At 36.4% G+C, this 24405-nt stretch overlaps 1 protein-coding gene across 1 annotated transcript in view; it reads right to left on the bottom strand.

The window, feature by feature from the left end:
* TRPM3 (transient receptor potential cation channel subfamily M member 3) overlaps window positions 1-24405 on the bottom strand; it is a 276643-nt gene that overhangs the window by 138684 nt on the left and 113554 nt on the right. Inside the window, exons 2-3 of the mRNA XM_075021635.1 lie at window positions 3041-3120; window positions 2163-2367 (exon numbers count right to left, since the gene is read on the bottom strand). Coding sequence (XP_074877736.1) covers window positions 2163-2367; window positions 3041-3120 — 285 coding nt within the window. The remainder of the gene's footprint in view (window positions 1-2162; window positions 2368-3040; window positions 3121-24405) is intronic.

Raw genomic sequence — 24405 nt, 5'->3', positions numbered from 1 at the left:
GAAATATGACCATGAGGACACCTTCATAATGTTTTCAGTGACAAACACACCATAGTATAACAAAGCTCTTAAATTTGTTTCCATTTAAAAAAAATGCACAATTACTGGTTGTGTAAACTTCCTTATTTGTGTTTTGGTCACATGAAAGATGTTTTTCTCATTGGTAGCAACAAAGCAGGACACCCATTAAAGAGATACTTAGTGAATTGTTTAATTTGAAGCACTTTTCCCACTAGTGGGATGGTTGAATTTCTGGAGCTTTTATAGACTCATTTAATTCATGAAGAATTTGGTTGTTCCCATGTTTTGGGTGGGGTTTTACGACTACAAATAGATGGCAGATACAACTAACTTCCCGATTCTAGTACTGTCAAAACAAATCCAGAATTTTTCCAGCAATAAATGTTTTGTCTGTATTCATCCCTAAATTTTCACTTGTTATTTAGTTCTCTCAGATTTTTAACCCCTTTTTGTCTTCTTTTTTCTAAACCCTTCATGATTTAATTCCTGACTGCACTCTGTGACAGAATTTTTCTTTCCTTCATCTTGACTTCCAATTTTATCTCCACAGTTCCACTTCAAGTATATTTCTTTGAGCACACAGCATATACCTTGGAGCATCTCCTGTTCTCTTATGGCACTGTGCCAACACACCAGAACACTAACAAATACCAGAACTCCTTTAAAGAAATTGGTATCAACAGCTTCCCTAAACCCTTCATCATTTCTTGGGCTGCCCAAGATTACTTCTTGTCTGGGCAGGGCCATTTATTGCTTTATAGTGATCTCCAAGGACATCAGTCAAAAAGCTGTAGTGATTACCTTTTCTCATAAAGACAGATTTAATGCAAAAGATCCATATACGGTTAATAGCATGATGGTTACTATATCTCTTGAATCTTTCTCAGTTTTGGCGAAAAGCATTCTGTTTTGTTCCCACTCCTTGTGAAGATACCAACAGCACAGTTTGGTTCATTTCAGTGCTGAGGTAGGTGTCAATTTATTCACACCAAACAAATGTTATTTACTGAATCAGAGTCTTTCTCCAGCAATGATCTTGCAGATTTTTAGGTGATTGGTTATCAACTGAACACAAGGCATCTGTGATACTCTCAGAGAAATGACCTAATTTTCTATCGGTTTCTTGGTGCAACAGCGTCTTCTGGTTTCTGCCAAAAGAAGACATCCATCTGCGTGAATGGAACCATCCTCTCAAGTAATCATTCCATCTCCAGCACCTATGTGTCCACCTGAGGAAAATATCTGGCTCTTGCTAGCATAGTACCTGAGCTCGTCACTGTCTCTAATCCATCTAGTATCATGACAGATCTGAGAAACCTGTTGGGAAGAATTCAGGCAAAGAAGATGGTATGGGTTGCTGGGCAGGTTATTCTGCAGAGCACCCAGGAGTCCTCCTGCCCTCACTGCTGCCCAAAGCAGTGTTTTGGCTGCAATGTGCTAGGTACATTCTCATCTTCCATTCCCAAAGTCCCAGGTTCTGCAGTTTAGAGCCAGAGAGATTCTTCCTTTTATGTAATGCCACATAGAAGAAATACATGCATGGGTTAGTGTGCATGCTGGAAACATCTCTCCAACTTAGTGGAGCAACACCTTCAGATTAATATACTTTGGTATTGCTCCATAGCATTGTATTATGGTTAAGTGACTTGCTCAAGGAAATCTGTAGCAGAATAGGGATTTCCCAGTTCCTAGCTTAGACACTCACTGGGCCTCTTGTTTCATTGAATGATGAACCAATAAGTCTAACTGGTCTATCCTCTGATATATGTCTGGATGAATATTAAAAGAAAGTTGGTATATTTCAAATTTCTCAGCCCTGCACGCACACTCAGCAATTGGACACCATAGTTGCATTCTAAAGTTATTCAGAAAAAGAGGGACGGCTAGCTACTGGAAGAAAATTGAGATAGCACTTTAGCATGTCTTCGGTCTTCATAAAGGTAGCCCCTCTTACACTGCACTCCAGCTTTTACAGTTAATTATGTTCACCAATTCTTTGGGACATGATACATAAAAACATTTGTTACGGTCTTACACTAAATAATACTTTAAAATGAAGTTAAGAAAGAATGTTGTTCATTCTTTGTGAATGCCTTTTTTGAGCTAGCAACATTATTAATCTAAGAGAAAAACATGGTTACCATGGCTTTATTGGAGTGGCCTCCTCCTTGGAACTCAATGGTTCCAAAAGCGTCCGTCGGGCTGAGCTGCGTGTGCTTGCTGATGGACCACTTCTCCGACTGGATGTCATTGCGAGTGAGCCTGCTTTCATTTTTCTCATTCTGAATAACAGAGATGCTTGGAGTCAGTCCAACATGTTGTCCTATTAGACGTCCACAGCAACACCTATGACATTAAACAAATGGAAAACTTGAGTCATGTGTATACATAAACCAAACAGGGGAACAATCCTAAATGGCCTACAAATCTTCCAAAAAACCCCTTTTCAACTCTGCTGACCAGTTTCCTGCTATCTGAAGCCTCTACTTGTGCAAGCAACACAGTACAGAGATTACCTTTTCTTTCTATGATCTTGTTTACTTTGGACTCTCCTGTATTTTAAGAAAATCATGCTTTGTTCTAAATATGTACAAAATGAACTTAAAGAACATTTTCTACTGTCTTCAGATGACATCAGGCTAAATAATCAGCTTTTGCATGGACTAGCACATATTTTAACTTGGTAGTTCACTGCAATTATTTTCTTTTGACAGTATTGTGTATCATGCATCCAGTTTAGGTAAATATTCAAGGCACTGAATATTGAACTAAAGAGACAAGGAACTTAAACATCGATGCTGATCCACTTTTGAGTTATCTTTTTTTTGGATGAAGTAAGTTTTGAATTGTAAACAAATAGTGCCTATAGGAATCCAACACTCCAGATATAATTCAACCACCTTCTGATCAAATAAGTCTTTACAAACTATTTATATCCATATACCTATGCATGCACACACATATATAGACATTTTCTTGTAATTGACTTTCCTTTTTCATACAAGTAGAATGCAATTACCTATGGGGGTCTTTGGTGCTGGGTATGATATGAACACATTCTCTCTTGTAAAATGCTCTTTCTATCCATGATTTCTGTGCCTAAAAAAGAGGAAAGAAATGCCGTGAGCTCTGTTTGCTTATTAAACACAACTTACAGTACAACTGAAGAGAAACTTCAAACACAAAAGAAAACTTCACTGACTTTGCAGATACGCAGTGCACATTTTGCAAAGAGCATTTTCCATTAGAACTATGGTTCCCTTCTACAGCTAAGCACCCAACACAAGCTACTAAGATTATGTTCATATTCACTAGCCAGATGACTTTGATGCTGTCCTCTGTATTCTCTTAGCACGAATCACCGGAGAAGAATTAATACAAACTCTAGAGCTTTCTGCATGGAGAGAAAAAACACACCTATTCATTAAAAATACTTAAAAAAAAATCTATTTCCATTTTAGTGATACAACTAAGTCAACTCTAATTAAAAAATAATCTCAGAAACTAGAAAAAAAATCTCACCATAAAACTTATAACACCGTGATTCCAATGCAATTTTTAATATAAGTACTGAGAGTGCCGTTTAACATGGAGCCAGAAAATACAGTTTCATATGTGGGTATCTTAACGGAAAAAAAAAAAAAAAAAGGAAGATCTGTTTCTGAAATGAGACACAAAAAACCTCTATACATTAAGAGTCAGATCACTAGCTGATGTAACCTCTAAAACTGACTAAGTTCAATGAAGCTATGCCTGTTCATAACATTCGAGATCTTCCCTCACGTATTCACAGGAAAACAAATAACTTCCATCAGCGTAGTCTTAATTTGCAGATACACAAGAGATCTTTTTAAAAAGAAAGATAGATGGGTAGGAAAGGAAAAAGACAACAAACAAGAGACTTTCAGAGCTCTGAAATCCTTTTAATTATCTAGACAGTCCTCACTCCATATAATATGAATTCTAGGAAGCTGTCTAAAAGACTCCCCCAGAAAGAATTTAATTTTTTCATTTAATAAGAAGATGAGTTGAAACTTTCCTATAAAAATTCATTTCAAACAGAAAAATTTTATAAAATGTATTTAGTATTAAAATTACCTATTTAATTGCACAGCATAGACAGAAAAATAAACTATGAACTACGACAAAGTTACCTGAGAGTTAAATAATGCAAAATGAGCTTTAGATAACCAAAAGGAAATCTGAGCATCTTATCTCTATAAAAAGAGAAAATACGAAATTGCCTTTATAACATTACCTAACTGACTAAAGTTATCTCTAACTATGTGAGATTAGATAGTAACCTAACTAAGTATTACCTTTACTAACTAATGTTACCTTACTAACTATCTAATGTTAGCTTTTTGTCAACTCAGTCTGCATCCTGTTTTTCATGTTTAAACCCAGAAAGCTGTGTTTCTGGGACTTTTGAAAATCATTGTGAACTGTGGAAATTTCTTGGAGTCAATGAATGTTACTAGCATAAAATACCATAATAAGAATTTCTAGCTACATTCATTACTTATCATTCTCAGTACATAAAAAGTTATTATTTTGCCTTTTTTACAGAAGATAATAACTTATTGGATCTAGTGGTCACTCATGTTACAATATTTTATCCTTGCTCTACTTGCATTTTTATTTGAAAAATCTGCTAGACTTCATATTTTGTAGGAGTGGCAGACACCCTAACATGACTTTTACAGTCAGGAAAAAGTCTATTAAAAGCATTAAAAATTTACTTACTATAGTAAGTACTTACTGTACTGTACTTACTGTAGCAAACAGTTGATATATGACAGAATGTAGGGCAAGGTTTGTTTCATGTTTAAGCAAAGGACAGTTAAATACAAATTCTGAAAAATCTAAAAAAAAGTTTTACATTACATAGGATAGACTACCTTGAAATTCTAACATATTATAACTTCTAAATGCTTACAAGCCTATGATGCAGGCAATAATAATAATAATAATAATAATAATTACCATCATCATCACAACATTGTATATTATACAATCAAATCAGCTTGGAAGTCTAGTGCATCTTGAATAATTTCTCAATTTAGTAGTCTTTTCAGGCAAGGAAAGGTTTTTTATAAACTAACTTTCTAGAACTGTCAAGGCATCCAGAGTGAACTTTACAAACTTCATTCGATCCTTTTACTGCAGTACTTTTGAAGCTATACTAGGTGGGAAAATTAGGGTTTTTCTTTTTGTTGAGTTTTGTAGAGAAAGAAAGGAAGTTACAATTATTATTCATGTATTGCAATGCTAACATTTGACATTACATATTTTATGGACCTCACATGCTTGAAATTTCTCCCCTTCAACCTCCAATAGTACACAAGCTTTCCATATTGCCTTAAGAAGGCGCACACTGATACAAAGCTGCAGATTTATAAATCCCCTTTGGTGTATATATATAGAGAGAGTAAATTTTTGACAAAAAAAGGAGCACTTATAGAATAATGCCAGTTTTATCTTCATGCTTGCTTGCTTTACCACTAAATACATGCCTGCAATACCCTTTATCTTCTCTAGAAAGTGTGAAAAGATTTTATAAGCCAACTTTTCTTCCTGGCATCCCAAACCAGCTCCTATTCCAGTGCTTACGTAGCATATGATTATCATTCATGTTGCCAAGACTTCCTAAAAATATCCTTCATTAAATTTCATAAATTTTGCATACTCTTCTGCAAACAATTTACCTTGGTGAATTCACTTACTATATAGACCTAATGTGTCTTTTCTGAAGATGGCCACTAATTCAATTTCTCTAAACCTCGACATCCAACAGAAAAAGTGCCAGAACAAGTACTTCACGGAAAAATTTTTCATTAGGTATACAAGCAGGCTTTCAAAAACCAAGAAACTGAAATTTAAAATTTGTTTTCCGACTCTTTTTCATACTGTCTTTGCAAGTAGAAAAGAAACCCAGCTGTGTTAAATATAAAAATTTACATTTGAATTTTCATCATATTTCTTCAAATGTAATATTGCAAAAATAAAAGTCTGATTTAAAAAGTCATTTATTCACATCAGGAAGAAAGACTTCCCAGCTTTTAGATCTCAAACAATATACTATTCTACCCAACAGAGTCATAATGCCACAGTACACTATTTACTCATTACATAATTCCTTGTCCTTCCAAAGTAGAAACATCTGTTTTCATTGCCCTGTGCCAGTTATCCTTCTGTGACAGAGATGATTTGCAACCAAATACAGGGTTCAGAGCTATAATAAATTATGTTACTTGCCATAGAGTCTTCATAACAAAATTAGAATAACTTGAGGAAATCAACACATTCATAACAAAACAGTCTGCATTAAAGTCTTCTTTATAATGTGAATTAATAAAGTAGTAAAAAGTTTAGAAAAGTATAGCAAAGTATTTTCAGGAATAATAGAGCAAGAAGCTTATCTTCTCTTTCTCTTATTTCATAAATACTCCTTCAGTATTAATTCATAAGACAATGTGAAGTCTACAGTGAATTCCTAAAGTACATGCCATATTTATACTTGGATTTAGTTTACTCATAGCTTAGATTTCCAGGTTAAGTCTCTCTCTTTATCAACCTAGCTGCAAAATCCCCCCAAGAACATTTTTTCTCCTTCTTCTTTACCTGAGCATCAAACTCGGCGTTTTAGTCTGTCCCGGAGCAAACTCTTCTGTCCATGTTTCCCTGCTGCTGGTCATCACTAATAACATGTTTGCGACTGCCCCCTGAACAAGGCACTCGGTCCATCCGCCGCGCAGAGATGCAAGAGTCAGCGAAGCCCTTGCACCCATTAGCTGCTTGGAATATGCTGCTGTGGGATTAGCCGCATTAAGGGTTCAGTGGACACTCACCCGCAGCCCCACAACACCGCTTGGTTTGAACATCTAATCTGACGCCAAAAGAAAAACAAATCCCCTGAGAGCTTGGATTTAACTGGCACAAGCCTTGACGAGCTTTTTTTCCTCCCTCTTCTTTGCTCGTTAGAAAGAGAGCTTGTGAAAGTGTGATAGGGTGCTCTGAGTTCTTAAGTTCAACCCCAGAAAACAAATCCTTCAAAAGAAACAGTGTACTAAACTGGAAGGAACCTGAGCACACAAGAGAGATTGTTAGTCTCCGAAGAATGAAACCAGTGTGTTTATTGGGTAACTGTGAGAAATCTATACACAGCTTAAATATATTGCAGTTAATCAACAATGGCACTTTTCCAGAGAAGCTGGGGTTTTTCACTCTTTCTCACCACAGTTGCTGCACTGTAGTGAATGTAACTTTTCAGAAAGCCATAAACATAAACCTTTGTTTTTCACAAACAAGCAGCTGCATTGTTTTCAGCTTAATTACAAGTTAGTAACATAAAACACAATTTGAATATTTACAAATTTGGGTACTACTTCTTTACTGTACCCTCTTGATATCAACACTGAGGAACAACCTTTCGATATGAAAAACACTTAGATTTTTTTAGTACATAGCAATTATATGTGTTCAATTACTTACTTCATGCGTCTTCCAAGTATAAAATACTTTTACTCTTCCTCCCCCCTGCCAAGTTTGGATGAATTTCTCTCTACTCCTACATATGCATGCATACTCTCCTTTACTTTTCAATAAGCCTGCATCTAATTCATGGAAAACATTCTGTCCACCCTTGGCACTGACGAATACACAAGCACTAAACTATTCTGCATGTACTTTAGCTTTGATGGGCCCAGGATGGGCAAGGCTGAGCATATGCATCAAGTTCTAAACTTCTTATACACATGTTGAGAAGTGTCTGCTAGACTGGCTAATCCATGAGATATTTTTTCTCTCTTAGTTCCCTGAGTTTTTTGTGTAAAATACATACATGTATTTTGTATGTAATGTATATATGAAGTATGCACATATACACACTCTGTATGCATATATATATACACTCTCTTCCAGCAAAGCTATGACCTGTGAGATTTCCCTACCATACAGTTCAGAGCAACAGAGACCATGTGCACATCTTGAGATCTCTAGCACAGGAACAGACCAAAGGTGGTCTGTGGCGAACAGCGAAGGTAGAGAAAGTTGCAGGGTCAAGAGAGCAGCTGGTAAACAGCTCAACGAGGTAAAGTATATGACTGGGGAGTCAGCAGGAAAAGTCTGCTGGCATTTTAACACAAGGGAATTTGGTTTGGTTGAGAGGGTGGAGAAAGAGTGAGGGGAGGAAAGGAAAGATTTCACATCATTGAGATAATTGAGTAAAAATCCAAATCTGACTTTAAAGTGAAACTTCAATACTTGGCCTTGACAAGATTCTGGAGATTGTTCCTGCATTCAGGTTTCAGCTTGCAAAGTAACCTGGGGCAGAAACCACACCTTTCGTCTTAAGAAATCAACACAAGCAACAACGGTTATACTCATTCACATATGTTACCTGGTGACAGTGTGAAGGATGTTTTATAGATACTTAGGTAGAGTTGGCATACACCACTGATGCTACAGGAAATTATAACTGTCTTAGCCATAGTTCATTTAAAGATGCATTAATGTTATAAGTCTCTGGCAATGAAATTGCCAGTAGCATAGATACTTCTGTATTTTGAGGAGTAATAAGAAACAGCAAATAAGCAGAGAGCTGTTTTTTTCAACATTGTGCAACTGCAAAATAGTGCTTTCAGAGGTGAATGCTGCACATTTAATGTTACAAACATACACATTATTTAAATTTTCAATCCAGCTCACTCTTAATGAAATGAACTCTCAAACAGCAGTTAGCAGTACTGACTCCTCATAAAAGAGGACTGCAAATATAAGAAATTAATCAAGAACATAAATTTTTCAGGAAGATAAATTCTGACAAAATTTAACATGTTATGTAGCTGGGATGCTTAACTGCTGACCTCTGAATAAACTTTATTTTAAAAAGAGCACCAAGAGTGACAACTATAGAAACCTGCAATTTCAGTGGCAGAGCAGGACTGAGGCAGTTCTAACCCTCTGCTTCCCAACTTTATTTATCTCCAACAAGTAACCAGGTTATAAAACAGGTTTCATTGGGGCAAGAGACGTGTTGTTAAAAAGCCTTTCTCTACCTTACAGTGGGGCAGAGAAGCTGGACAGGCAATGGAGTATTACTGAAGCAAATTACATCTAGGATTTGCAGGAGCATCTGGTGACTGAACTGCATCAGTGCTATTGCAAGCTGATGCGATTAGTGTGCCTTAATCAAATGGGCACTTTTGCAAATCCCACTGTCTCTGAGTAAAGACCCTCTATCTGTAAAATTCTATAGCTAGATTAGTACAAAGGAAGGCAATGCTTCAATATAACCTTAATTACTAGGTGTGCTCAAGCCAAATTTCTACCCTTCCTTTCACCGTTGCCCAGTTATAAGCATTATATGCACTTTTATGTCTTGCTTGAAGCATAAGAAATTGACCTCTCTGGACATTAAGGTAGGGATCATTAGACTATCCCAAAATGTTTCATTTTCTAACAGACGTTTATTATCAGTAGCATCTTAGAGACTGGCCATCAGGTCTTTACCCATTAGAGCTGTACTTCTGTACATTTTGTTCTTTTCTAACTGATTTCCCAACCACTTTATCATCAGAGTTGTCCCAAGAACAATGTTGAATTGTCTTGAAAATCAAGCTGTATTCACTACAGAGTAGGAGGGCATAGAATGCAGTCATTTATTACTACAGTATGTTACAGAATTTATCTGTTAGCATTGTTTACTAGATGTAAATTTTATACTGTACATAGAAGAAATAGAGTAATTTAAAAATAATCAGGAATTTTCACTCAATACTTTATGATTTTAAACATTATATCTGACATTTTTCTTATTGCAAGGTAATGGAAATGAAAATTTTATGTCTCTGTTAATGCTGCTATGAAAATTTGTATTTATGCTTTATATATTTTCAGAACATTATATAGACCAAGCATATGTGACCAGTCATTATTATCCATGCTATTGATAAATTAACTGGAAAGATTAACAGACATTTCAAAAAGAACCAGGGAGAACAATTAGATCCAAGAATTGGTGTAGACATCCAGGCTTCTACAGACCCCCTCAGGATCAGTAGAAGTGAAGGGGAAAATTTTAAAGAAAAACTTATTAAAGTGAAGGATATATTGTAAAGAACAATTTCAAAAAGTTCCCCTATTTCCTTCTTAAGGGTACTGGCATATAAAGGGAAGAATTAAGCCTATTGACTTCATTCATTATGTTTCTTTAGAGAAATATTTATGATTTCACCAAATCTGCTGTGAGGTTAAAGTTGTTTGAATAAGTAAATAAAACTTTTTGAGCAAGAAAGCCCTACTTGATCAGATGATGGGTTCATCTAGCCCACTACTCTGTCTCTCCAAGTGCCATAAATAGGTGCTAGAGAAAAGGGAAAACATGTCAAATGTATGTAATGCTTTTTCCTAATAGTTTCCCAGCTAGCAACTATTTTCTGCTCATGGACTTTCTGCATTGCTGTGATTTCTACGTGTTCTGTAACCCTCCATGGGCTTTCCTCCACGAATTTGCCTGCTGATTTCATGCAAACTTTCAGCATCCTTATCATCCTTCTCCCTGCTGGAGGGGGAATCAGTTCCTTCTGTTTGTTTTGAATGTGACTTCTCATACTTTCCCATGATATTTATTACTGAGAGGCAGTGAACAGTCCATCCTCTTCATACTAGTCATGGTTTTCAAGATACATTCTTAATATTTTTTTCCCCAGATTAACCATTTACCAAGTATTTCCACACACAGAAACCATTTATTACCTTTTACCACCCTTGCTGCCCTTCTCCAAACATTTCCAGTTAATTTTATCCTTCCTTCTGGGAAGAACCAGAACTGTGCGCCCAAGGTGAACTACAGATTGTTATTGTGACAAGCAGACATTCACTGTTTTGGTATCTATTCCTTTCCTAATAATTCCTATGAAAAATCGATTTGGTTTTCTTGATCACCACAGCTGACCACTGTGGTAATGATTTCATAGAAGTATCTAGCATAACCCCAATATTTCACTCCAGTGTAGTAAAGAATTTATAATACTAATTGTAAAGAACTGCCATAAAAATCAAGCTGTTTCAATCAAAGTCTGACAGAACAGCAGTACACCTATACGAAGTTCTAATTTATGTCAAATGTAGCTTAGCAAATCACAATGAAACATGGTATCACAGAAATCTATAGGTGCACATACATAACTAGAAAGTAGAATATACAGGAAATATTTTTCTGCCACTCAGTGCTGGCAGACTATTTATCTTTTAAACCAGTCAACTTGGTTTTGGCTTCTAAAAAAGTGTAAAATTATTCCTGACTCCTCAAATTAAGGAAAGAAAATAACCTTCACAATAAGACAGATCTCATTGCTCTGTAATAAAAAATTGTGAGGTTAAAATGCACATGTAGGAGTTTTGCACTGAATCTAGTTTTGGTCTGAACTACTTGAATTCTAAAGTGCTCACTCTACCCCACAAATGTATGACAGCTATAACATTATCTGTTCTTTCATTAGAATGAGGTGGTTTTACTAGCCACTGTGTAGGTGCTGAGTTGATGAAGCAATGAAAATTAAAGTATACATAATTGTATGAAAGGGCCTGAAGGCATGGGGATTACAGATGTTCCCCAAGCCTAAACATTCAAATGGACCAATTATATGCCACTGTTCAGATTTCATCTCATCTTCCAGCCCTGCAGTTACTCACAAGTCCCTCTTGAGCCCCCTGCGTAATGCAGCCCCACAGGCATCCTTTGCTAGAATGCCTTGGTTGAGGTCCTGGTTTTACCACCCTCTAGCCTTCCTCCAGACACTGTTTTGGAGAAATGGAACAAGGGAAGAGCCAGTTATAAGAGATGAGACAACAATGCTGATCAGCTCTTTTGTCTCCCTCTTCTTCTGCTGAGCCAAACTCATCATTTTCTCAGACGCCAAAGAAGGGAAGCCTCCCATAGCTGAAGAAAGGAAAAATTCACTCTGCCCACTGAAACACCCAGAAGGCAAAACACCAGAGGATGTTTCTTTTGGGCAGGACAACATCCTTTTCCCTCTCTTCACCGTCTTGTCCCTTCTCTTCTCCTGGAGACTCCTTGCATCTAAGTACCTCCTATGTGTCATCCTGTTTGAAACCACTTTCATTCACCAAACCAAGTGCAAGCATTATGCTGCCTTCTCTACATTGTCCTGTTGATAACTCCCCTCTTCTGTTTTGCTTGGCACACCAAGAGGGAGTACCAGTTGGGCTCCTGACAGAAGGAACAGCCACCCCAGCTCCCTGCACAAACACTGTCACCAAATAGAGACAGGACAAAGAAGTCCAGGGAGAAGCATCTCTCACCCTGGCAGCACAGTCTGGTATAGCTGTGATGCTTAGGTTTTCTGTGTCATAAGGAGAAATTCTTAATTCTGTTTTTTGTTGGCATTTTGGAACTATGTGATTTTGAATATATGAGCGCTTATTATTTGGACCTGATAAGGTCAGTTGTTTGATATGGAATAAAATAACAGCACGGCTGATAATCATAGTGCCCAAGTTGCATATATTGGAATGAAACATGTTATGATTTCTGATTATGTCACATCATTAAGCAGATAGGGTCAAGTGGAATTTGCATTATTAACTTAGAAAAAATTAAACCAGTTTCAAATCAGGTAGGAAGATTAAAGAATGCAGTCTTATTATTATCTCTTTGGACTAATAATTTTAAGTTGACTTCAGCTGCAACCAATAGAGACCTGGAAACGTATTCTTTCTGTCAAGTCTTCATGGCTGTAGTTTTTTACAGGCTCAGAGAAAATTCTAAATGTCCCTATTCTTTGTATGTAGCCCAACCTGACATACCAACATCTCATATGAAGGAGGGATAAAATATTATGGAAATATTTCAGATTGATACTCATGCTTTTTAATTCTCCAATGGAAATTTATTTATATGGCCTGCATTTTAAAGACAAAACAAAGCCGGGCCTGTAAGTTTGCTATGAGATGTGCTGGACTAATGTGACATTTTTTGAGATATTTAAGCTGGTTAGACATAAACTGAGACTGCCTGCCCAAGTTACTCTTTTCTGTCTTAAAGTACAACTGTGTAGAGTACTGGATCTTCACTGCAGAAGTAGCAGGACAGAGATTTCTGCAAGTAAAGAAACTGCAAAAGATACATTTCAGAATACGTAAGGGCAGATCAAAGTATTTAACACATTAAGAAGTAACTAGAAACTGGTGAGATACAAAATTACATTGGAATTCCAAAGCAAAAATTGAAAGAAACTTGCCTGTAGTAGATGATTCCCCCAAATAGGCATATCTTTTCTCCCCCCTTTTTTCACTAATAATGCAAGTTTCATGCCTATTTTTCCAAATGTCTCTGTTAACAGACTCATAAAGAGACCATTTTGTGAAGATTTTCTTAATTCATTATATAAAATTGCAAACTGCTGCCAAATCAAGTGATCACTATTGGGATGGAGGGGGACAGAAGAATGTGGGAGCAGTAATTATAGATGACTAGTCACAAGACAGGGCATTGTATCAGTCCAAAGATAGCACAGAGGACTTGCATCAATCACTTTCACTAAGAAAAAAAACTGGCCAAAATTTTCAAGAGCCACAACACTTATTAATATAGCCTCTTTTTATGGGAAATCTGGCATGATGAACCTGTCAACATGAAAGCAATTTTGTAGTTCCTTCACCTTTTATGTCCAGTTCTGGTTAAAAAAAGAGAAAGTCTTTAGGTATATGAACAGACACCAGAGACGGGCGTGGGAAAGAGGCAGAAAACACACTGCTTGAATCACATTAAGACTCCAAAGCTCTAGTGCACAGCAGACATCCCCAGAGGGCTGAAATGACTACAACACTCAGCACAGACTTTCTGAGAAACCATTATCATGGGACAGCAATCATCAACAAACCATGGTTTACTCTAATTCACTGAACTCTGGCACTAGCTTAATCCCACTCTAGTCTGGAGAACAATATGGCAGAACCTATGGAACTTATGTTTACAGCACAGCTGCAAGGCATGTCATCCACTGTGATGAGGTATTACCAACAGAGGTTATTAATTTTTTAAAAGATTTTCCTGGATAACACACAAAGTCCTGTACAGAAAACAGATGATCACTGCACCCACCATGCACAGAAATCCACAATTAGCACTGGTATTGGAAACCATTTAGAGCACTAACCACACCAAACCATGGGACTAAAACATGGGTTCCAGGCTGTAAACACACCATGCCAGATGGAGAACTTGGTCCCCAGATTTTGGTAAAATGTCAGCCATGATGTCTGAGCTATTCTTGTAACTACCTTTGTGTCAAATTCATCAATGTGTGCAGACTGTGCTGGAAGGTAGGAGGGGTACCCTTGCGGACCACTTTTGTCAACTTTATTGAACAAAATATGGGTACTACAGTGCACAGATCCTATATGTATGTAGCTATTTCATTTTCTGTCCTACAACCTGCATTTCTTACTTTTCTTTTACCGGTACTTTACGAACCAGATTTAACTGATTTCTGCCCTAGGAAACATCAAATAACAGAGAGATACATTTTAGGCATGTGTCAAGCCTCATGTATCATTTAGAGTCTGATAGCCAAATTGTGGCATTTGCAACAGTGCTTTCAACATTAGCTTCTTTATATACAACTTGTGAAGAGATGGTGGACATATTCTGAATGAAGTTACAACAATATTGCTCTCTCTAATTTGCCATTCAAATGGCATTATAAAGAACAGTTCCAATATTTTTTTTTGTTTCAGATGTCTGTTTTTATTATGTGATCTGTTGTGTACTTTGATTTCAGTGATAATGTTGACCTGAAACCAAATGTACTACTTTAGGTAACTCTTATATAAAGGGAAGAGTTTAATAAATGATGCCAGTGACATACCACTTCAAACCAAACTGAATAAAATGCTAGCAAGCCTTGACACTGATGTCAAATAGAGCTAAGGAAAATACTTCTCAGCAGATTAGGTCAAAATGGATATTTTGATGTTGACTCACAGCTGCCTTTCACCAAACATGAAAGTGGATGGAGGAAGTAAAGACAGGATTTTAGGCTTAAGAACTTACATATAAGTCACAGCTATTACTCTGACATTTGCACTAAGTGGGAATGGGAAAGCATTCAGACATATAATGCATTACAAAAGGTAAATGCTTTCTTTTCACTTTTGTTGCATGTACCTGCCCATGTCTGGTCAGAACAAAGCGAGAAGACGCACTTCCAGGAAGAAAATGGAAGCACCACTGAGGTGGGCAGGGGAAGAAAGAGCAGCCCTCCAGCCTCCACAGTGACTCCTGCAGCCAGGAGCGTGGCAGATCTTCCCTCCAACACCCCAATTTGGAAGGTCTGGATCCTTCCATAACACTGCACAAACAGCTATTCCTCTCCTCCCAGTGCAGGCCATTCTTCTCTGCCTTGTCTCTCACAATGCAATGAAAATATCAGAGAAAGTCCTATGCTTCTTGACAGATCTTCTCCCATGCAACCCTTAGTGGCTTTTGTTGTTAGGGAGGGCAGGAGGCAGAAAAATCTTTTATTCATTAAAAACATCTTGTGGCCAGTTGCTTATCAAACACATAGCAAATCTGAAGTGTGGCTCTTATAAACCTGTTTCTGAGAATGGAAACTTGCTCCCTGCAGTAACAGTTAAATTTCTTTTAGAAACACTTCTACAAAGTTTGGCATTACAGTATTTTATTTCCTGGGGATTTTGGCATTGTAGTATTTTGGCATTAGTATAATCTAGGTTTAGCTGTATAGTTAGCTTTTTTTTTCCCCTGTTAAGTACCCAGAGATTGTTGACATTTGATTTTCCTGAAAAACAATATCCAAGTTTCAATTGTCCACCTAATGCAATGTTTCAGTCCAGGAATAAATGAATGAGAAAAACACAACTGAAGTATAACTTGATTAAATTCCTGAATTAATTAGGATTGTAGTAATACCTTATAGATAATTTTTCCTTATAAAATATGGTTTTATTGTAATGCCTACAACACGTTTGCATAACTGTGAGTGAAGAAGTTGAAAACATCAGGGAATATGAGCATTTATGAAGCCATTGGAGTGAATGATCAATTTGAAACACTGTCAGATAAACCCTGATTCAGATATTGTGAACAGTACAAGAAACTGTTTTTATGCACTTTGCTTATGCTTTGAACATACAGTGCTGTCATGGAGGAAGTGTGTTAATTGTGTAATGATGCAAGCAGCATATTTAAAATGTCATAGTTCAGCAAATCTGAAATAGTTAGACAGTCCCTTGTAGAACTACAAAGATTTTATACCTCTGTTCTTAGGTATATTTCTTCACCAAATGTTTATAGCATTATGTAATTCAATATTTTTTTAAAAAATGTTCAGATCACATATTATTTTGTGACCTATATTGCTGCATCAATGCAAAAATCAGTCATGCAAAAACTAGCAGCATATTTATAGTTTTCTGATCTTATTTAGCCCATAAGAATTCCGTGTCATGCAAATATCTGTCAGGGTCAAGAGACAAGGCATTATTTTTTTACACCAAGGAATTTTTATTACCTTTCTAGTATTTTTGACTCAGTTAGAATCATAACTACACTTGAGAACTTGAAGACCTTTGTCACACTGCAATATTTTTCATCCAGGTTGTATTCTCCAGTGTTGATCACTGCTCCTTTACTCCCGTTGGCAATAAAACACTGTTTTTTCCCTTCTTTCTGTCAACAGTCTATACTGATCCAACTTCAATTAAAATAAAGATCACTGTGACTAGTGCTAACTCTTCCCCCCTTTCAGATGAAAGCAGTCAGACTATTTAATAGAAGACCCCTATGACATTCTGAAAAATTTCACACGGATAAAATTAAAAACTGCATAATTCTATCACTTAAATTTTGAGCCCAATAGTAGATAAGTGCATGGTGCAAGATATTTTTGTCATATAGTTCCAACTGTTCCGTGACTCAAGTATGACTGTAAAAGCACACACATTTTTCCAAGATGTGTGTACTAAAAGTCTTAGCGGGCTTTTTTTTCTTTTCGCACATATGAATCCATTATTCTTGTTTTGTCCCTGATGTTTTGTCCTAACCATGTGGCTTAAACAGAAGTAAACACATAGTATTCTTTAATAACAAATGAACAATCACCAAATATGATATTATAAAGTTTCATGACTTTTCTTCAGGGTCAAAGTAGAATGAAAAGAATAGCTTTGAGACAGAATTTCTTATTAAATCACAGACCAAGAAAAGAAGAAAATCACAGGAAATATAAATTAACTAGGTGCTACTAGTGTTTCTTGTTCTGAACAGAGGGTCTTACTTTGAAAGGACTGTTGAAAAAAAATCAGCTAGTACTTTTGTCTCAGGAAGTTTGAAACTTGGTTCAATCTGCTGAATTCCTCAAGCAAAGACATGATACAAAAACTCAAGCAGGATTTTAATTTTAAATTCTTGTGTAATATATAACTTTAAGGGTGATCTATACCAGAATTTAATCATATTAACCATGATGTGTATCAACACATAATTATGACCTACATTATATATAATAACAAATATTTCACTGGATTTTCCATCCTATTTTAATTTATGGATTTAGCTTTGCTTGATATTTGAAAGTTTTACTGAAAGGCCTTTCAGCTTATTCTGGCTTTGACTTAACAAGACTATTAAGCCAGTCCTACAGTTTCATTTCTAATCCTTGAATTAATATTAGGATTATAATGTTATAGTTAAACTGGGTGGGCCTCATTAAATCTCAAATCCTGCAAATTCTTCATCGTGGGCAACCCACAGTGTCATGACTTTGGAAAATTTGAAGGACTGGAGCCTAGCAATGAGGAAAACAAGCCCCATGCTTTGATATTTCTACCATGCTTCGTTGTGCTTTTAGCCACAACAGTTAGCTGGTTCTGTGTGCTAGTTTCATGTACCAGCTGCCAGAACTGGCCTCACCAAGAAAATGATACTTCCATTGCATGGTTCCTTACATACAATATTCTTGCAACTGTATATATACGTGTGTATATATATATGTCTATCTCCTGAAGCATAAAACACAATTGGGGTGGGGGAATCTCCCTTACACCAATCCAGAAATTAACAGCAAGCATGAATACACTAGGTGAAGCCTTGGAAGGAGACTGACTCATGGGCAAAACCTTGTAAACCTTCATCACCCAATAATCTCATCCTCTGGGATTGGCCCCAGTATCTCTTTCTCCCCCCAAATTTGAAATGAATAGTTGCAATAAGGGCTGTTGGTGGATGATAGCCCCCTGCAGAGAATTAAGCTTATAACTTTTGCACCATTACAGGAAACAGCCTGTCAAGCCACAGTGAAGGCATTTGAACATGAAGACAGCAAGAACAGAGCTATCTCTACTTTTTGTAGTTCTTATCCTCTGTTTTTTCCTCCAGTACCTAGTAAAATATTTTCATGTGAATAAACACATTTTGTGGAGCAACTTTCTATGAAGTATTGAAATTTTTTACATATCCCCCTTCCTTCTCCCTCATAAAGACTAAATGACTTCCTTAAACCACTCTTGACTTCAGTTGCAAGCCATAGGCTCAAGGAAATAAGCGTTGCTATGACTTGTGCTATCAGCTGCTCAGTCCGGGTAGTCACACATGGCTTTTTTTACTTGGAAAGGTATAGGAGAGAAAGTGGAGTTGTGATGTAAGACATAGCTTAGACCATATAGTGTAAAACATTAACACCACTTGTATGGGAAATAAAATTTCCACCCTGTCACCCCACAAAGACTAAGGTGGAGTTCAGTGTTGCTGAGGGGTCAGACAAGACTGGCCAAACTAGGCAGTCTGTTAATCCACTGATCACAAAATTGTAACTGCAGTCCCTAGACACAAGGTGATTGATGCGAACATTTCTAATAGGCACTTCAATTGTTTTTGGGGTTTTGTTTTGTTAAGATGTTTTTCACTTTTGCCTGCTAGGAGACTTGCACTAAGATCTGCAGTGACAGAAATCAGAACACAATCATGCCTGAAGACCCTTATTCCTTGTGCTGAAACTACTTTGGAAAGCAAGATGGTAGAGCTCTTTCATTACATTAATACAAACCAAATATTGTCTGCTAGAAGACAATACAGTGCTAATATTAATCCTTTTGAAATCTACAAGGTTGTTCAGTTCTACATACACACATACACACAAATGTACATACAACTGAGGATAAAAATCACTGCTGCTCTCCAGTGCTATATGTTGAGTGCAGTTTGCAATGTTCCAGAGGATTCTGGAAGGAATTAAACACAAAAATTGCAGCTAATTAGAGCTTCTGAGTTTACTGAATACTCATAGTACAGAGATGGAAAAAAACTAGTTGAGGAGCTTAGTCTTACTATTTGTGAAGTTGTATGATAGGGGTCATTCACAGAGAGGGCATGTAAGCAGCTTTATATTACTTTCTTGTTTTGACTTGTCTTTGAAATAAGGATTTTAATGAAATTTTTTTTTTAGAATATGCAGTTTTGAATATGCTGGATATTAAAATCTAGTGACAGGGAAAAAAATCCCCAAATGCCTTTTACTTAAAAAAGGCTTGTGCAATTTCTCTTTTTTTGTTGGGTTTAAATCCCCTGGAATTTGATTACACAGCACATTCCAGCTATTTGCCCCAGCAGGCCCCTCTATCAGGACTTGCTGATTACTACTTATGCATTGTTTCAATGTGAGCCCTTGAAGGATTTCATTTAATACAGATTAGTACCTTTATTAAACTGTGGTTAATTGAAGCCTCTGAGCTCTGCTAAATATTGTTCAGTGAAGTAGATTAGTTGTTTTAATTTGTTGCTCTCTTACGCAAAAAAATAACACTGAATGAAATAATTACCTTTTCTATTGGGCTACTGATAGTGACAATTGTTACAAAGCTTTTAGTTTTCATGTTTTAAACTGGCAGTTTTCTAACTTACAGAGTTGTTTATGGTTCAGCAAACATAGAAACTAAGTTGACCACACTAGCACTTTCTTGGACTGATTGACTTAATTTTTAAAAAGAATAAATTAAGGTCACCACCAAGAATGTCTTACCAAATGTATGACTAAAATCTGGCACTGTTTTCTGTGATTAGGAAAGAAAAAACAGAAAAAAAAATGTGCTGGAACATCTTTAATTCTTATTTTAAATTTAATTGTTTTCCTAAGGGTTTCTGTAAATAGTTTTTTATCTGACTACTTTATTCTCAGTTGAACAGCAATATTAAGAAAGATTACAAAAATTTAAGGAATAATCTTGTACCCACCCAGTCAGTGACTCATTGAGTGTCACTGACTCATTGAAGACTAATTTATTAAAGGATTATTTAGAAAATCTTAGATTCTAAATGAAGATGTCTGCCCCATTATTTTTCACTGTTGACTTCTTAGGGAATGATAATTTAGGTTTCAATTAAAAATAATAGGTCATGTGAATTTTAATATACTGTCTGTTTTAGTCTGTGACTGATTTACACTGGAAATGCTTTGTTTAAAGATAAAAAATAATCCTTAGTAGGACTTGGAAAAGAGGATTAAGAGAAAGAAAATAACTCAACAAAAGCAACAGTATCTAAACCACCTGGAAAAATACCTCTTCTTCTATGAGAGAGATGTGGTAAAAAAATGACTCCTGTTTTTGCCCAGCTGAAGAATTCCTGATAAACTAAAAGGCACAGTGAGGAAAGGCTCAGGTCAGAGTCACAGAGGGATACCTCTGATTGCTTTCTTAACACAGAGCTCTAGCTAGCTTTGCAAACTCGTAAGAGTGGAATAAAGTTGCAGTGGTGGCTGCATACAACAGAAATATAGTCTATACAACCATACTGGCAGCAGCACAGTGGGATTCTGGTTAAGGTGAAAGCTGTTCATTACCAGCTTGGAGAAAAAATGAATAAGTACACTTAATTTATTACTATCGCTGCTGTTGTACTGTTATGTTTCCCATAGTCAAAATAATTTGAAATAAGTAACCTTGTTATCGCAAGGTTGGTTTACCAGCATAGAGGTTCATTATTTACTCTAAGAACAGTTTAGTCTATATTCGATCAATAAGACACTTCACACCAAGTATAACTAAAAATAATACTAAAAAATTTGTACTAGGAATTCATGACAATTTGCACTATTTTTAGCCAGACAGTAGAACAGGAAATAAACATTGTAGTAGAGATGACTTAAGCAAATTTCAGAGGGGAACTTAGGAGTATCCAAATTTTAGTTTCATCTTTTTAAATAACATTAGGTGAGGACTGCATTTGGCCAAACTTTACTTTTAGTTTCTGACATGCAAAGCCACTGAAAACATATAGCATCAATGAAATACAGAGATTAAGTTGGCCCTGAACTTGTGTGATTTTATCTCAATGCTGGAAATTCTATTGTGTATCAGGCTTTGGTTATTGAATTTAGTGCTCTCTAATGAAGCTTCCTTGGGTCTCTCCAGATAATATTCATATGTAGTAAAGTGGAGTTAACAGCCCTAATATGTCTGCTACTTCATCTCCAGAAGAGGATCTGCTACAGGACATATTACAACTAAAAATGAGCGTAGTGGCTCATCTTATGCAACCTGCTGAAGACCACAGATTTACGGCATGAATGAAGCTCAAATGAGCCACATATGCTTGAAAAGAAGCACAAGCTCTGCTTATGACAAATGCTCATCTCTGGGTTATCCTCTTGTGAAGTCACTTCATCAAGACTCTGGAATTTTATGTGTGACTTTTCACTAAACTGCATTTTTTAAGAGTCTGAATGCTGCTGGACAGTTTGCTTATCCACATGAAGAGTATGTAAAATCGCAGCTATGATGCTTTGGAAGAATAGTTCACAGTTTTCTTCATTTCAGCCTTTCTTTTCTACACAGATAACTGGATTCTATGATATAAACTTGGATTTCTTAAGTTTTTATCATACAAACTAAAAAGTTAAGATCTCCACAACCATAGGACTTCAGTAAGTTTAAAACCAGGAAGCTACAGGCTCAGAGCAGAGCTGCTTTTTGCTCTAAATGTCTAGCAATACTAACAGGATCACCTGGCTTGTTCCATTACATTCTTATGCAGACAGCTGGCTAGATAGAAGATACGAAAACTACTTTTTACAGGGGAAAAATATTGCAAAAGTTAAAAAACCACAGCACAGAATAAAAAATGAAGGGATATCACAGGATTTGAAAACTATCACAATATATCTGAAGTTTCTGAATATTTAATTTAAGGTGTTATTACTCTATTTCCCCTACAGCTTCCTCATTAGTGTCAGACTTTAATTGTAAAAGCCATTCAAATGTTGTGGGAAAGTATAGAGAAACAAAGAGGAAAAGAGGATATTTTACAAAGAGATACATGCAACAGACTTGTTATTCTGTAACGTAACGTTTGCAATAAGAACAATTTGTTCTCAGTTTATCTTTTTGATGATGTCTTGAAGTTTTTACCACAAAGCACATATTGTAATATTAACATATTAGCTAACAGAGCTGAAAACACCAAAACAAGGGAAGGATCCAGTACTGGCATTTTTGGAGATCACCATCAAGCAGACTTTCCCTGTGACAGCAGCTTGAGAAAAGGTTAGTTGTGTTAGTACAGAATAGGTGCTAATTATGAGAGATCTGGGCTAAACTGAATGGTGGCCCTATACACATATCTATGACTTAGAAAATGCCCTGTTTCCAATACCTGAAAAAAAGACAAATCAGTAAATGTGCCAGAGGGATCTTCCGTGGGAAAATCTTTTGGCTCAAAGCACAAAAGCAGAACATCCCCCAGAATATCTTTCTGTTAAGGTGGGATGGATCTCATCTCTGGAAAGCAAAGCAAACAAATCCTGTTATTTTCTTTTAAACCTTTCCTCAGGAAATCCTGGGTCACCAGTTCCCATACACTCCATAGCTGCTGTTTCAGTGGGAATAATTCTGTGCTGCAGAGGACAGTGAACATCACAACCGTGAAATCTACTTCCACCCTCTCTTTGGCAGCTGCCTTTGGAATTGATTCTCTTTCCTAAATGCCTCATTTCTTTCTCAGCTGCAACCAGAAAGTTACCTAATGCTGGCTACCTTTTGCCACTGTTGTGAGCTTTCCAAACTGAGTCAGCAAAGATCTGAAAGCTCATTTATGTTTTTGTTAAGCATTTTCCCTGTGTTAGTATAGGAAAAAATAAGATCAGCTATGAGTTTTTTAATAACAAACCGTGTGTCCCATGGTATACTTTAAAGCAAGCTTTATGTAGATATATGTCTTATTATTACCCATAAATTCAACTTATCTCTCACTGCAACAATGGAGAAAGAACAATTCCCCCAGTAGTGTGATAGAGTTGTGTTTAATCTGAACCTTTTCAAAGGCAAGAAATGATTAAATTCCTATGCCCTCACTTCATAATTATAAATCAACTCTGCTATCATTCATTTAAGATTTACCACTTCTAAGTTTTATCTGTAGTTACACTGTCCTTAAATCCAGTAACTTGCAGATTTTTAAATACTTAGGCTTCGTATCTTAACCCTGCTCTGTGTAGCTACAAACCTACCAATGTTCAGTACAAGTCTCAGATACCAGGATGCCCGAGTCTTAAAATTAAGCATAGTCTACCTGATTCTCCTTAAAGGAAATGAATGCAAAAAGCAAACCATGAAAATACCAAATATGACAGATTTGGAGAAGAATCTCCCTACCATACTTGTTTATCTTTGTCATTATTGAATGGGATTTTATTAGTAAGTACACACTTAGGGATTTATAAACCCCCACACATTACTAAAAAAAAAAAAAAGAAAAAGAATATACACCCCACCCCCATTTTCAAAACTGAAGAATCTTGATTCTGATGTAAATTTAAAAATTTTGACAAGCTGGTCTTGTTAATACAAAGTATGCTGTTTCACGCTGAAATATTCTGTCAATATTCAAAAGGCACATTTTGCATACCTCTGTAAGGGCTGTTGCTGTTTAACAGAATTAGTTGATTCTGTTATCAGGGAGAATATCTTGTTATCGACTTCAACAGGCTGAGAATCTGTCATTATATTTTATATGGGGTGTTTGCGGCATAGAGAGGAGGAAGATCAAGGCTGTGATTACTATCTGCAAGTGTTGATACACGACTCTGCATTACAGAGTTTAGCTGCTGTCAGAAATTAAAGGTGGCTATCCATTCCCTAGCTATCTCAAGCATTTGCAGCCAATTTCATAGCTTTTTATTATTGTCCTTGGAGGAGCACAACCGCTGTTACCAGTAAGTCAACATAAAAGTTCATTAATTTTATATCTAAAAGGACTTAAGACTTAGACCAACATGACCTTCACTGAAGACTCCACAACTTTTTCAAGACTATAACCTACAGCTTGAGAAGTACTATTTTAAGTAA

The sequence above is a fragment of the Buteo buteo genome, chromosome Z (genome assembly GCF_964188355.1).
Source record: "Buteo buteo chromosome Z, bButBut1.hap1.1, whole genome shotgun sequence".
In the NCBI taxonomy this organism is placed as follows: Eukaryota; Metazoa; Chordata; class Aves; order Accipitriformes; family Accipitridae; genus Buteo; species Buteo buteo.
The sequence above is the reverse complement of the archived record's forward strand: the minus strand, read 5'-3'. Positions and strand labels throughout refer to the sequence as shown.